Genomic DNA, 16,358 nt, shown 5'->3' with positions numbered 1-16,358 from the left:
TGTGTTGCTCCTCATCCTTCCCTGACTTGGAGGAAAAGACTAGCTCAGAGACAACTGGATGGGCTGTGCTCCTGTAGACCCAGTTTCTTCCTCCTCTGCCTCAAAGCCATGCTCCCCGAAGAGATCAGGGGTGGCTTCTGACTCCTGCTTCTGCATTCTCTGATGGGCCCATCTCTGCTCACATTGGTAACAGCATGTTTTTGTGGACTAAAAGGTGAGGCAGGCCTCACATGTATTATTATTATGGTCAGGAGAAGAGGCAGAGACTGAAGAGCTGATGGATGATTGTAGGAAAGTGCCCCTTTGTAACATGGCCGTCCCAACTTTTTGCCTTGTATGTGATGCAATGTTGACTGAAAGTGCACTGGGTTCCTGCTAACCAGTTCCCCAGTGCCAGATCTTTCCTTAAACTAATGCAAATGTTCCCAAATGGGCCATACCTTTGACACCCGGTAAGTCCTTAGTGAATGGTACCCCTGGTACCTAGGACATGGGTATCAGAGGGTCCCCAAGGACAGGCTGCAGCATGTATTGTGTCACCCCAGGGACCCTACACCTAGCAAAGGCAGACTGCCATTGCAGACTGCGTGTCTTGGCGCTGCTAAAAGTGAAAACATGACAGGGCACACTGTCTGTGTGCTCTGTCCTCTAACACTGCATGCAATATATGTTAGTCACCCATACAGCAAGCCTTACAGCCCTAAGGCAGGGTGCATTATATTACATGTGAGGGCATATCCGCAAGAGCAGATATAGCCCCACTATACACATTCAATTCACAGACAGTGATGGAATAGGGAAGCCATTGTAAGTACATGTACTGGGCACTGGTCAGTTTAAGTTGCCCAGCTACATGATGGTTTCACTGAAATTAGGGATTTTTGGTATCAAACATCTGGTATTAATAAAACCTCACTGATTCCAGTGGTGGATTTAATACCTGCACCCAAAGGGCACCTTAGAGGTGCCCCCTAAAACCCTCTATCTACCTGTGTGGTGGCAGACTAGTTCTAACTAGCCTGCCACAAACTAACATGTTTTTGACCTTCAAAGGTGAGGAGGGCCTTTTCTCTGGGCAGTCGGAAACAAAGCCTGCTCTGGCAGGGGTGTTCGCACACCGCTCCCAAAAGGATGACCTGCAAATCTGCATTTTAAGACTGGGGGCCTCAAAGAAGCCCACTGTCGTTGGTATGTAGATCTGGCCTCCCTCAACGGAGAGGAAGCTGACCATCCTGACCCAAGGCCAATTTAGCACCTGGAGAGGCGGTAAAATTAGTAGTCAGAAAGGCGTGTCCACCCCCTTAGGACAGTCCCACCCCTAAGGTGAACTGCCTGATGTGGACAAAACATTTAGAAATCTGCCATCCTAGTGTTGGCAGAACTATGAACTCTGGGACAGGGTTATGCCCACTTCCCATCGGGAGTAGTCATACAGGGTGTGTAGTGACCCCAGGAGTAAGTGGCCACTGGCTACTACCCTACACTCCCCTAAATGCCCATAAACTCAGATTCAGCGGCACCGCTGGCACCACAAAATCAGATGTGTGGACCTATGAAGCAGGACACAATGAGACGCATAAGCAACTACTGAGGAAAAAGTACCTGACTTGGCACGAGCCCTCCCGTCCTGCCTCCAAAAGCCTGGGAGGACTGCTTGCGTTTAACAAAGACACAGGAACTCCCATGGACCAGTGGAGCTGCTTCCGTGCATCTTGTAGGCACCCCGAGAAAAACGCGAGGACTCAATAACACTGAAAACCCGACACCTGGGAGCCCCACTGCACCTATGTCACCTAGCCAGAGTTGAAGTGGGCCAACAGTGCCACTAATTTACCAAATGCAAGCAAGGCAGAGACACTGTTCAGAAGGAATAAAAACAAAAAACAAGTGGACATACTGCCCATGACATACTAAAAATACACTGCACTCATGCAAAGCTCTTATTTAGAGGTTTTCTGGAGGCTCCACTAGAATGAGAACAGGAAATAGCCGGAACGTACAAGTACTAGAATTACAGTACTTTCCCTGACCTATCACTAATATTCTTTGATCTTTGGCATTGAAATAAACAAAACTGTTTACCCCTTGACTCCAGAAGAGAGTAAACCAGATAAGTAGGGAGCATAAATAGTTGAATTTATAACAATACACAGTACTAGGTTATTGAGGCATGATCCACCAAGGTGCTGGGTTTGAAGTCCAAAACAATACACTACTATTCAGTGCGGCCTAGTGGCCACTATGCAACTCCCAGATTGTGACATTTCTCTGGTTCTCCAGGGGCTTAAGTCACTTGTCTACCTGGAAAGGTCCTACTGACCTTTTGACATCAAACAATAATACATAATACTAAAGATCTGGCAATCATTTTTACAGGGTGTTAAATAAGGGCAGACAGGTCCTTAATTCATGAATATCTTTTTTGATGCATACATATATCTTGGAACAGTCTACACCAGGTATCTCCAAACAGTCAATCTGGAGCTACTAGTAGCTCCCACATACCTTCAGAGTAGCTCACCCAGAGTTCATCTTTAAATATGCAAAGCACAGGGTCACATTTTTCTTTTAAGCTTAAAGGGAGGCTGATTTTACTTTACATGATTATCAATAAGCTGTATATAGCAGAGCCTGATAATGAGCAGTGCTCAGTCAGATTTATAGGCCCAAATGGGGCACAGAGGTGAAGAACTGAAGCATTTCATTCTTAAATAAAAGTCCTTTCCAACTCAATATCAGAGTGTGAGAACAAAATGATGTTCCTGACTGCTTTTCAACTGGTGAAAATTCAAATGAAAAGTTACCTTAATGATTAACTATTCACTTTAATTTTCTCCCATTTCAAAGAGTCACATTTACAAGCAGCAGGCCTTTTTCTCCCAGTGGCGAGTAGACACTGTGCAATATTCATAACTGAAAGTCTTTTTTTTTTTTTAATGGGAGAAATTTAAAGTGAAGAAAACCTTTTCTATAAAACATATGGGGCCAGATGTAGGAAACGATTTGCGACTCGCAAACGGCAAAAATTGCCGTTTGCGAGTCGCAAATGTGAGTTTCCTATGCAGAAATGCATTTTGCGAGTCGGGACCGACTCGCAAAATGCATTTCCGACTTGCAAATAGGAAGGGGTGTTCCCTTCCTATTTGCGAGTCTGAGTGGGATGCAATACCATTTGCGACCGCGTACGCGGTCGCAAATCGTATCGCAGTTACCATCCACTTGAAGTGGATGGTAACCCACTCGCAAATTGGAAGGGGTCCCCATGGGACCCCTTCCAGTTTGTGAATGGACCCCAAACATTTTTTTCAGGGCAGGTAGTGGTCCAAGGGACCACTGCCTGCCCTGAAAAAAAAACGAAACTAAAGGTTTCGTTTTTTTTTTTTTTTTTAAGTGCAGCTCGTTTTCCACACTTAAAAAAAAAAAAAAAAATGCTTTTTTTAAAGCAGTCACGAACACGGAGGTCTGCTGACTACAGCAGGCCTCCATGTTTGAGAGTGCCTTGACTCGCTATGGGGCCGCAATTTGCGACCCACCTCATGAATATTAATGAGGTGGGTGATTGCGACCCCATAGCGAGTCGCAGTCGGTGTCTGAGACACCGTACTGCATAACATTTTGCGAGTTGCAAATAGCGAGTCGTTATGACTCGCTATTTGCAGGTCACAAAATGTTTCGTTTCTACATCTAGCCCTAAGTCTTAATGTCTTTCTCCAATTTATTTTAATTAAGCCAATTATTACATGTTAATGTTTTATGAAGAAAGTTTCTTCACTTAAAGTTCCTCCCATTTAAACAAAAGTATTTTTCGGCTGTAAATATGGCACCATGTCTACAGGCCACTGGGAGCAACATGCCTTGTGTTTGTAGATGTGACACTTGGAAGTGGGAGCAAATTTACTGAATCTACGTTAACTTCAGTTTAATTTTCTTGACAGTGTTATATTTATAAGTGAAAAATAATTTCAAGTGGGAGAAATTCTGAATGCAGAAAAATGTTCCATATTCTGAAAATTTTTGCAGAAAATTTTTTTGCTGCACTTTAAATTCCTCCCATTTAAACAAATGGTTGTATGTTTGTGTTATCCAGGTAACGGTGCTACACATGGTGAAAGGATCTGGCTCTCTGGACATTAGGCTTAAAGTCAATTAAGCAGGGAGTGGGGGCATCTGGTAACAATGCGTGAGTTGCTTAGCCTTCATTAACTCAAAATGATTTTCATTGATCAGAAGTAGCTCACACTACAGAAAAGATTGGCGAGCCCTGGTCTAAACCTTTTGATCTATAATGTTTCTCATTTTCAAATCTATGTTGTATCTACAACACTGAAGGGTTTGTGGTTCAGCCAAGTCACACACACATTGAACGGACTTTCAAAAGACTACAAGGAATCTGCAGACGCAGAAGGAATTATTTGACAACTTGTCAGATAACTTCTCAGGCTAAGCATGGGGCATTACAGAAGTCAAATAAATTATCCCCTGCAGGTGAGAATAGTTATCTAGTTTTTATTCTGGTCCATTCCACAGTATGCTCCAAGCTTGCAATGTAGCTAGTCATTGCTGAAAACTAGGGGCAACAGCTTGGTGCTGATGTTCCAAAGCAGTTATACATGGACAAGTACTTGCCACAAAGGGCAGCTCCATGGATCCCACCGACCTGCTGGCATCAGAAGTCTTATAAAGAAACATAGCTCCTCCAAGCAGCACATTACTGCACCACCACAAAGAGACAAAGCAAACACCAAAGGCATTTGCTGTTGCGAACCATAGTAGGATAGAATGGATTTTAAAGTATACCTCATCTGTCATGCCAGCTCTTATTAGTGTGAAAAGGTATTGTAGTAGGCGGTTGTCATCTTCTCGATCCAAGTCATCAAGTGGCATCTTCTGTCTAACGGGGGCATCTGGGTCCTTAAAAAAAAAAAAACACAAAAAAAGTGTTTTCTTCTCCAACAACTAATTATTAGATAACAGGTCAGGAAATACATACAAGACATTGCACACTTTTGGAGACTTGCTTTCTCAATGAGCCTATGGATCATCAAGAAGTACAGCCTCGGTACAGCTATAAATATATACGCTGAACAACCCAACAGGACCACTGTAATATGTTTAAACTTATTTCTATTTTTTTCAAGGCTGCTCATTTGCATACAACAGGTGAAATCAACAATATGAAATGTCAAAGACATATGGCAGCATCTCATCAGTATACCCTCTGGCATTTGTTGGAAACACATGAAGTTTGAACGTCCACCATGAGGAATATGTTACTTACCCTGTAAGCATCTGTTCATGGCATGTAGTGCTGTTGATTCTCATGCTCAGCATACTCCTGCCACCTAGTGTTGGGTCAGGAGTTGTGCAAGTTGTTTTTCTTCGAAGAAGACTTAATTCACAAGGTTCAGTGACTCCTCTTGGTGATCATACTGCAAGTTTGAATACATTTTACTATCCATTTGGTTATGCCAGATTTGGCTATAGAGTTGCTTTATGTGATGGTGAAAAGGTGGCAAAAATAGACTTTATGAAAGTTGTAGTTCTATCAATGTAGAACAGGAGTGCTCTTTTTACATCTAATGAATGAAGGGGAAAAAAACCTGGCAACTCAATGGATTGGTTGAGGTGAAATTAAGACACTACCATAGGTAGCAATTCAGAGATGGTGGGGAGAACCACCTTGTCTCTGTATTTGGGAGAAGGGCTCTTCTAAAGTTAAAGCCAGGACCTCACTAACACACCTAAGTGAAGTGATGGCGACTAAATCACATCTTACAAAACAAGCATTTGCAATGCACTAGGGTCTCGCGTTTCTCCGAGTTACAGCTATTAGCAGTTGTAAACTCCCAACCGGATTTTTCTTTCCACATTGAAAGAAAAAAACAGCACAATCGCGCTGCTACCATTCACTCGTAATGTAAACCGATCGGCAAAAGTGCAATTATTTACGGAACCGGCAAAAGTGCAATTAACTATGTAAGATCGTCGGTGTTATGCAAAGCGCTCGACTTCTGCCAAGCGAGATCGCGCTGCAAACAAAAGATGAAACGTAGTCCACAAACCGAACGGGGAAACAGCGAGCCTTGCATGTTTTCATTACTTGGTCGCTGCACTCGAGGAGGGCTAACCACCAGAAAAAGCATGAGGTATGTGTGCCTTCCACTAATGAAAGAAAGCCGATTTTAACAGCCAAGCCCATGAACCAATGATAGACAACTGACGTGAACGGGGCTCAGAGCTCTTTTCTGACTCCTAAAGCGTCTCGACCCTAAAAAGAAACTGAAGGCGGCAAAGGGTGTGGAGGTTCAAATGGGAGACCCACGAGTCTGGTAAGAACAATATTAAGGTTCCAGGAGGGTGCTGCGGGAGCCCTTGGTGGAATAATTAATTTGAGTCCTTCCATGAAGGCTTTGATGACTTGAATTTTGAACAGAGAAAGGTGTTGTCTATTTTGGAGGTAGGCAGCCACTGCAGTGAGACGTAACCATATGGAAGTGTACACCAAGTTTGCCTTTTGTAAGTGAAGCAGGTAGCAGACAATGTCTTACATTTTGGCATTGAAAGGATCAATTTATTTTGAGTGACCGTAGCAAACAAAACATTTCTATTTTTCTGCATAACAGTCTCTAGTGGTGGGTCTACGTGCTTACTTAAGAATGTCCATACATTCTGGTGGTAAGTTAAGGTAGCCAACCTCTATGACCTCAGGAGGCAAATTGCTAGGTTGAGAGTTTTGGGATCTGGGTGCCTGATTTGTTCTTGATTCTAAGTGAAAAGTTCAGGCTGTTGGGGAGCTTCTTGTGTTGAACTACAGAGCGGTCTAGAAGTGTTGGGAACCAAGGCTGACGCGCCCAAGTGGGTGTTACTAGAATCATTGTAAGAGATGTCTGCCTGAGCTTCCAAAACAGAAACAAAAGGAGTGGGAGAGGCAGAAAAGCGTAGGCAAATATCCCTGACCAAATCATCCATAGTGTGTTGCCCTTGGATAGTGGGTGTGGAAACCTGGCAAAAATGTCTATCTGAGGGAACCCCCACTTTTGGAAGTGTGGTAGGAGGACTAGTGGGTGGAGTTTCCATTTGTGGACTTGTTGCTGCATCCGGCTTAACAGGTCTGCAAAGTCGTTGTCTGTTCCCAGTAGGTATTCCACCAACAGGTGAATGTTGTGATGTGGAGACCAATTCCAGATAGTCTGAGACCAGTAAGATAGTTGTGAAGACCCCGCCCCCTGCTTTTGTAGCTAATACACTGCTGTCTGTAGGAATCTGACTGCTTATATAGTATACCAAAATGTGATCTACTGTGCAAAGTGTTTAGGGGTTCCCTTACTAGTGGACAAAGAGCTCTAGCAATCCCAAGGTGCTCTATTAGGAGTTGTGTGGTCGAGCAGCCTTAGGCTTATCAGAGAGGAGTGTTAGACATTCACAAATACACACAATAGTCAATAAATGATATACACAACTCAATAAGGAGAGCCACACCAATTTATAAAAATAACACTTATCTCTATATATGTTTAAGCACCAGAATCAATACGATCAGGTAAGAAGGTCCTGTAAAAGAAATACTTGCTGGTTTTAAAAGTCATCAGCGTATTTTTGCAGAGAAGGCAATGTTATCCTATGGAGGAAAAACAAATACTGCATACAGGTATAGTACAGCGACGTACGGGACCAATAGCCTCGACTTAAGGTAAGTATGGAGTAAAGTCCAAGGCAGCACCAACAGATCACCTTGGGCAGCACTGGGGTGGCCAGGTGCAGAGGTGCCTTTTAAGGCCAGGTGCTCAGTGTTATCCTATGGGGGGAAAAAAACATGTACTGCATTCAGGCACTTCATAGCGACTTAAGAGATGCAGTCTCCCGGACTTAAGGTAAGTTAGGGGCAAAGTCCAAGGCCACACCAACAGGTCCCACCGGGCAGCACTGGGGCGAATGAGTGTAGAGGTGCCTTTCAGCATCGGGGGCCAAATGTTAGTCAATGGGGACCGGTGCGGGAATGTAAACACCTCTCCCAGAGCAGGCTTTGTACCTGTCTGCCCGAAAACAAAAGCTCTCACCCTTGGGCGGTCAGAAACATGTCTGTTGGTGTCAAGCTGGCTAAAAGCAGTCAGTCAGCACACCATTAGTTGGTAGGTTCTAATGTGCCCTCTGGGTGCATGTATTAAAAAAAATCCATCACTGGTACCAGTGAAGATTTAGTATTATGAGAGGTTTGATACCAAACATCCCTAGGTTCAGTGAAGCCATCACATAGCTGGAGAACTTGTATTTAACAGTGTCCAGCATATACACTTACAATGGCTTCCCTGATCAATTACTATGTCTACGAATCAACAGACATAGCAGGCGCATATCTGCTGTTGCAGGTATATCCAAACATGTAATATAATGCACTCTGCCTTAAGGCTGTAAGGCCTGCTGTAGGGGTGCCTTACATATATTGAACACAGGGTTAGGGGACAGGGCACACAGCCTATGTGCCATGTCATGTTTCCACTTTTAGTTGCACCAAAACATGCAGCCTGCAATGGCAGTATGCATGGGTGGGGCGAGGGGTCCCTGAGGGAGGAACAATACATGTTGCTGCACTTGGGAACCCTCTTTGGTGCCCATGCCATAGATACCTGGGGTACCAAACATCTCATATTAATAAACCCTCACTGATGCCAGTAACGGCTTTATTAATACGTGCACCCAGAGGGAACCTGAGAGGTGTCTCCTGAAAAACCTACCATTAACCCGTCTGCTGGCTGACTAATTGTAGCTAGCCTGCCACCACCACAAGGGTGAGGGCCTTTCCTCTCAGGCAGACAAAAACAAAAGCCGGCTCTGGAAGGGGCGTTAGCACACCCCTCCCAACATGATGACCTGCATTCCAAGGCAGAGGGCTTCAGGGAAGAACACTGCCCTTGGCAGGCAGATATGGCTTCACTCAAAGGTGAGATGCTGATCCCTCTGCCCCAGGGTCCATTTGGCACTTGGACAGGCAGGAAACGTAGTATTTAGTGGGCCTGATGCTGAGGGTACAGGTGTAGGGAGCCCCCGGGTGGGGTCAGCATCCTGAGACTAGTGAAGTGGTGGAGCTGACCTGGGCTCCAAACAATCTTCTCCTGGCTCCTTGATCTCTTGTAGGGCGCAAAGACCAAGGGGGCGGAGTACCAGATGCTCCTCGGGTCTCAGGTCAGCAGGCTTCTTTGTCCACTCCTTTTGTGTCCAGCCAAGATCTGAGATCCTGGTATTAGCGGGTCCCTTAAACACTCAAATCAGAAGGCATTTAGGGGGGGGGGGGCATGGGATAGTAGCCAATGACCTGCTTACCTTTGGGGTCACTACGCCCCCTTAGATGACCACTTCCTTTGGGGGAGTGGGCGTCACCCTGTCCCAGAATTCTTAATTCCACCACACAAAAAATGGCGGAATTCCTAAGGCTGTGTACATTTCAGGCAGGTCACCCTAGAGGTATGTTGCACCTTTGGGGGTCAGAAATGTTTCTGGTGGTGGCAGGCTGGCTTGAACTGGACAGCCCACCAGCCCAGCAGTTAGTAGGTTGTCAGGGGGCACCTTTAGGGTGCCCTCTGGGTGCATGTATTCATAAATCCATCATTGGAATCAGTGAGGGTCTATTAATACGAGATGTTTGATACCAAACTTTTATTGACCAGTGTCCAGCACATACCTTTGGAGTGGCCCCCTGTTCACTCATTATGTCTAAGAATCAACAAAGACATGGTAGGGCCATGTTCACTCATGCCTAAGTGCCTTCACCCGTAAAATAAGCACCCTGCCCTAAGGGCTTTAAGGCCTGCTGTAGGGGTGATTTACAGATATTACAGGCAGTGTAAGGGGACATGGTTCACAAGTGTGCACCATGACCGGTTTTCACTTTTTTGAGAACCTTGTCACACAGCCTGCAATGGCAGCCTGCATGCGGTTGGTGTTGGTGCCCTTAACGTGGCACGAGCTGGGCTGCAGCTCGTAGGGACCCTCTGAAGTACCTATGCCCTAGATATCAGGGATACCACTTACTAGGGATTTACAAAAGGTGCTACAGGCCTGGCCACTTGGGGATCAGGGGTCTTATTTTAGGGGCAGGAACACAGACACTAGGGACCGGGTTAGCAGGAACCCAGTGCACTTTAGTCAAAGTTGCACCGAAAAGAGTATGAGAGTGTGAGTGTGAGTGTGAGTGTGAGTGTGTGTGTGTGTGTATGCAGTGTCTCCAGTGGCTTGTTAGTTGGCCCTTTAGTACGCTGTAGAATAGTCAGGTGGTAGCTGAACTCTAATGAAAATAGAGTCAGATGGTGCAGGCTTGTACTTTTTTTGTCCAACCTAGGGTACGACTACTCTAGCTCTAATGGGGTCCATGAAGATATCCTCAGTATGCCTCAACATGCCCTTCAGCATGGGCAGATCATTCTGTGTCTGTGTTGGATGATATCATGTCAAAAAGAAAATCATCCTCAGTTGGCTACCTGTGCAATTCCACATTATGGGAGGCTGCTGCTCTTGCTACGACCTACTGATAAGAGGTTGCGTCCGCAGGGGTTGAATGGAGAGCTGGGTAAAGGTTGTGGTCCGTGTTGGGATCTGTATCATACATGTCCCCCATGTTCCACACTGTCTGACTGTGGTGACATGTCCAAGGAGTCTTGAGGTGGAGATAATGGTGGGGATGAATGAGGTAGTGGTGGAGTGGGTGGTGGTAGAGTGGTGTGGAGGGATGTGGAAGAAAGGCAGGGTTGGGGACTTGTCTATAGTTTTCTTCCTAGGAAGAAGGGAGAGAAGCCAATGCTTCTTCAAAAGTCAACATGCTCTTGAGAGGTGGAGGACAGGACGATCTCGCAAGTACGCGACCAGTCTGCACTTGAATGTGCATTTTCCGTTGTCGGATGTCCATTTCCTCCAAAATGGGTTTGATAGGCAAGGTAGAAGCTGAAGGAAGTTTGTTGGTTTCTGCTCCAAAGGTTTTGAGGCTGTAGCTTTGGATTTGGAGATGTGAGACACTGTTGGCAGCAAGGTGGAAGGGGTCAGCTGTGAGTTAGCACAGAAGAGAGAGTTGGCTCCAAAGGCTGCTCTCAATCCAAAGGGAGTTGATGCTGAAGACTTGGACTGGGCTTGTGTTTTCGGCACCGGGCATGAGGGCAGGGCATCCAAAGCAGTTTTCCAGATCTGACCATGGTGGACCGGTAACCTCAAACTGTGGGACTGGCTTAGCCGTAGGTTTTTTTGATCTGTTTAGGTATGAAGGCATGGGTTGCAGCACTCACGGGTTGCACCAACAGACTTTCCTGCATCTCCAACTCTACCTCAAGGTCAGAGCCGTAGCAGTCATTGAGAGAGAAGGCCTCCTCTTCTTTGGCAGTTGGTTCCACCTGGGTGTGCTCCTCACCAAAAATATACGAGGTATCGTCCATGGCCCTGTGAAACATTTCGAGGGAGCAAGCCCTGCGGGCACGGAGTGTCTTCTTCAATCTGAAGGATCGGCATGCAACACAGTCTGTTGCTTTTTGGCCGGGTACATACACAAATTACACACCGAATGTTGGTCCTTGTGGGGGTATTTCACATGACAACCCAGACAGAATCTGAAGGGCATGCATTCCATCACCAGTATCGGTGATACTTCGGTCGAGCAAAGTCAAATGGGCTGAGTTTATCGAGGAAGTGCCGTTAGAAAAAGTGCAAACTATGCTAATACAATGGAGAATAGAACAGAACCAAAGAAATCAAACTGAAACAGAGTTGAAACACTGAGTGGAAGCACACACGTCCAAATTTAACATCAGAGAAAAAACAATTAACAATGGAGACAATGCCCATGCGCATTATCACTGAGGAGGAGTCACTCAACCTTGAGACTCAAAAGACTTCTTTGAAGAAAAACTTCTTGCATCACTTCGGACTTAACCTTAGATAGCAGGAATATGCAGAGCATGTGTATCTACAGCCACACATGCCACTGAACACACTTTTTGTGACAGGTTTTTACCACTGTACTTGTATTACATAAATTCCCATTCCTTCCAGGATTATGTACTGGAGGTAGGTGGGATCCATTATCAATATATTTAGAACACCTTACGAAGGCCCACACACTGCATTCCATGAACTGGATGTGTACCAATCTCTTTAACTACAGTGTTAATAGCAAAAAAAAACATCCAAAAAGTGTTTCAAAGAGAAAAAGTTAGGCTGTATGTGAATTGATAAAAAAACACCTATGATGGAGAAAAGTTGTTGCAGGAAGTAACTTGCATTAGAAGCAATGAAACTTTCATGGCTTTAACCTTCTATTTGTCTTCATTAGAAAAATAATACAAAGACATTTTTAGAAAAACAAGCAAGTGATGCATTATCCAAAGATTCAAATCAATGAATTTTGCACAAGATCAGGACAGCATGTGAAAATGAAACTGAATAAATGTGCCACAATTCATTAAGCAATAGGATGGAATTGAGACCAAACTATGCTACACCTTGAGGGATAACTATTATTATAAGAATCTTTATTTTTAACACACAAATATCATTATTTTATTACTTTGTTTCATTACAGTATCCGTTACCACTTGAAAAACACCATGTTTCTAAATACTGGAGATGAGCAACCGCCCCACCAAACCCAAAGAAATGAAGTCTCTCTACTCACTCATTTGAACATAATGGTTACTTTACTCATTGGACGGACCCTTAAAACAGGAAGCAATGATCTAGTATCTTTGGTTTTCAATTTAGCCTGCACCAACACACATAGTCTGCAATAGCAGCATTGGGTGTTGGTAAGGTGAGGGGGACGCTCAGGGTGGAACATTTGGTGCTGCAGCCCTCAGAGACCTTCCTTAGTACCCCAGGCCCTAGGTACCAGGGGCACCATTTACTAGGGTCTTACAGTGGTAGCTAAAGAGTTTGCCAATTGTGCAAAATAACTGTGCAGTTTTGGGGAAAGATCTGGCACTGGTGACCTGTTTAGCAGGGACCCAGTGCACTAAATCAAAGCTACATCAGAAACCAGGCAAAAAGTTGGGGCTAACCATGTCAAAAAAGGTTCTTTCCTACAAAGTGAAAATGTGTAGTGATTCCAGACACAAGTACTTGTCCACTTTTGGGGACGTACTGTAGTCCGTGCCTTCACCAATGATTTCAAATTAAAGTCTTTGCTTGCAACAGTTTGAAAAACAACATAAGGGGGAAAGAGGCCACATATGGGTTAATGTTAGGAATATGCTATGTTTTTAGACATGTTTTGGTCAAGTTGGACCACCACAGTGGGTGGGTTGGTGTAGGAAGTTGGCTCTGTATGTGCTATTTCAAAGTAAGGAATAGCATGCACAGAGTCCAAGGGTTCCCCTTAGAGGTAAAATAGTGGTAAAAAGAGATAATACTAATGCTCTATTTTGTGGTAGTGTGGTCGAGCAGTAGGCTTATCCAAGGAGTAGTGTTAAGCATTTGTTGTACATACACATAGACAATAAATGAGGTACACACACTCAGAGACAAATCCAGCCAATAGGTTTTTGTATAGAAAAAATATCTTTTCTTAGTTTATTTTAAGAACCACAGGTTCAAATTCTACATGTAATATCTCATTCGAAAGGTATTGCAGGTAAGTACTTTAGGAACTTCAAATCATCAAAATTGCATGTATACTTTTCAAGTTATTCACAAATAGCTGTTTTAAAAGTGGACACAGTGCAATTTTCACAGTTCCTAGGGGAGGTAAGTTTTGGTTAGTTTTACCAGGTAAGTACGACACTTACAGGGTTCAGTTCTTGGTCCAAGGTAGCCCACCGTTGGGGGTTCAGAGCAACCCCAAAGTCACCACACCAGCAGCTCAGGGCCGGTCAGGTGCAGAGTTCAAAGTGGTGCCCAAAACACATAGGCTAGAATGGAGAGAAGGGGGTGCCCCGGTTCCGGTCTGCTTGCAGGTAAGTACCCGCGTCTTCGGAGGGCAGACCAGGGGGGTTTTGTAGGGCACCGGGGGGGACACAAGCCCACACAGAAATTTCACCCTCAGCGGCGCGGGGGCGGCCGGGTGCAGTGTAGAAACAAGCGTCGGGTTTGCAATGTTAGTCTATGAGAGATCTCGGGATCTCTTCAGCGCTGCAGGCCGGCAAGGGGGGGGTTCCTCGGGGAAACCTCCACTTGATCAAGGGAGAGGGACTCCTGGGGGTCACTCCTCCAGTGAAAGTCCGGTCCTTCAGGTCCTGGGGGCTGCGGGTGCAGGGTCTCTCCCAGGTGTCGGGACTTAGGATTCAAAGAGTCGCGGTCAGGGGAAGCCTCGGGATTCCCTCTGCAGGCGGCGCTGTGGGGGCTCAGGGGGGACAGGTTTTTGTACTCACAGTCTTAGAGTAGTCCTGGGGTCCCTCCTGAGGTGTTGGATCGCCACCAGCCGAGTCGGGGTCGCCGGGTGCAGTGTTGCAAGTCTCACGCTTCTTGCGGGGAGCTTGCAGGGTTCTTTAAAGCTGCTGGAAACAAAGTTGCAGCTTTTCTTGGAGCAGGTCCGCTGTCCTCGGGAGTTTCTTGTCTTTTCGAAGCAGGGGCAGTCCTCAGAGGATGTCGAGGTCGCTGGTCCCTTTGGAAGGCGTCGCTGGAGCAGGATCTTTGGAAGGCAGGAGACAGGCCGGTGAGTTTCTGGAGCCAAGGCAGTTGTCGTCTTCTGGTCTTCCGCTGCAGGGGTTTTCAGCTGGGCAGTCCTTCTTCTTGTAGTTGCAGGAATCTAATTTTCTAGGGTTCAGGGTAGCCCTTAAATACTAAATTTAAGGGCGTGTTTAGGTCTGGGGGGTTAGTAGCCAATGGCTACTAGCCCTGAGGGTGGGTACACCCTCTTTGTGCCTCCTCCCAAGGGGAGGGGGTCACAATCCTAACCCTATTGGGGGAATCCTCCATCTGCAAGATGGAGGATTTCTAAAAGTTAGAGTCACTTCAGCTCAGGACACCTTAGGGGCTGTCCTGACTGGCCAGTGACTCCTCCTTGTTTTTCTCATTATTTTCTCCGGCCTTGCCGCCAAAAGTGGGGCCTGGCCGGAGGGGGCGGGCAACTCCACTAGCTGGAGTGTCCTGCTGGGTTGGCACAAAGGAGGTGAGCCTTTGAGGCTCACCGCCAGGTGTGACAATTCCTGCCTGGGGGAGGTGTTAGCATCTCCACCCAGTGCAGGCTTTGTTACTGGCCTCAGAGTGACAAAGGCACTCTCCCCATGGGGCCAGCAACATGTCTCGGTTTGTGGCAGGCTGCTAAAACTAGTCAGCCTACACAGATAGTCGGTTAAGTTTCAGGGGGCACCTCTAAGGTGCCCTCTGGGGTGTATTTTACAATAAAATGTACACTGGCATCAGTGTGCATTTATTGTGCTGAGAAGTTTGATACCAAACTTCCCAGTTTTCAGTGTAGCCATTATGGTGCTGTGGAGTTCGTGTTTGACAAACTCCCAGACCATATACTCTTATGGCTACCCTGCACTTACAATGTCTAAGGTTTTGTTTAGACACTGTAGGGGTACCATGCTCATGCACTGGTACCCTCACCTATGGTATAGTGCACCCTGCCTTAGGGCTGTAAGGCCTGCTAGAGGGGTGTCTTACCTATACTGCATAGGCAGTGAGCGGCTGGCATGGCACCCTGAGGGGAGTGCCATGTCGACTTACTCGTTTTGTCCTCACTAGCACACACAAGCTGGCAAGCAGGGTGTCTGTGCTGAGTGAGAGGTCTCCAGGGTGGCATAAGACATGCTGCAGCCCTTAGAGACCTTCCTTGGCATCAGGGCCCTTGGTACTAGAAGTACCAGTTACAAGGGACTTATCTGGATGCCAGGGTCTGCCAATTGTGGATACAAAAGTACAGGTTAGGGAAAGAACACTGGTGCTGGGGCCTGGTTAGCAGGCCTCAGCACACTTTCAATTGTAAACATAGCATCAGCAAAGGCAAAAAGTCAGGGGGCAACCATGCCAAGGAGGCATTTCCTTACACAACCCCCCCCCCAAACGAAAGAGGATGAGACTAACCTTTCCCAAGAGAGTCTTCATTTTCTAAGTGGAAGAACCTGGAAAGGCCATCTGCATTGGCATGGGCAGTCCCAGGTCTGTGTTCCACTATAAAGTCCATTCCCTGTAGGGAGATGGACCACCTCAACAGTTTAGGATTTTCACCTTTCATTTGCATCAGCCATTTGAGAGGTCTGTGGTCAGTTTGAACTAGGAAGTGAGTCCCAAAGAGGTATGGTCTCAGCTTCTTCAGGGACCAAACCACAGCAAAGGCCTCCCTCTCAATGGCACTCCAACGCTGCTCCCTGGGGAGTAACCTCCTGCTAATGAAAGCAACAGGCTGGTCAAGGCCATCATCATTTGTTTGGGACAAAACTGCC

The 16,358-nt window shown here is 46.0% G+C and overlaps 1 protein-coding gene across 1 annotated transcript in view; it reads right to left on the bottom strand.

The window, feature by feature from the left end:
- NUP107 (nucleoporin 107) overlaps positions 1-16,358 on the bottom strand; it is a 394,223-nt gene that overhangs the window by 279,818 nt on the left and 98,047 nt on the right. The window contains exon 12 of the mRNA XM_069229180.1: positions 4,798-4,911. Coding sequence (XP_069085281.1) covers positions 4,798-4,911 — 114 coding nt within the window. The remainder of the gene's footprint in view (positions 1-4,797; positions 4,912-16,358) is intronic.

The sequence above is a fragment of the Pleurodeles waltl genome, chromosome 4_1 (assembly GCF_031143425.1).
Source record: "Pleurodeles waltl isolate 20211129_DDA chromosome 4_1, aPleWal1.hap1.20221129, whole genome shotgun sequence".
In the NCBI taxonomy this organism is placed as follows: Eukaryota; Metazoa; Chordata; class Amphibia; order Caudata; family Salamandridae; genus Pleurodeles; species Pleurodeles waltl.
This window is presented reverse-complemented; position numbering and strand designations above follow the sequence as displayed.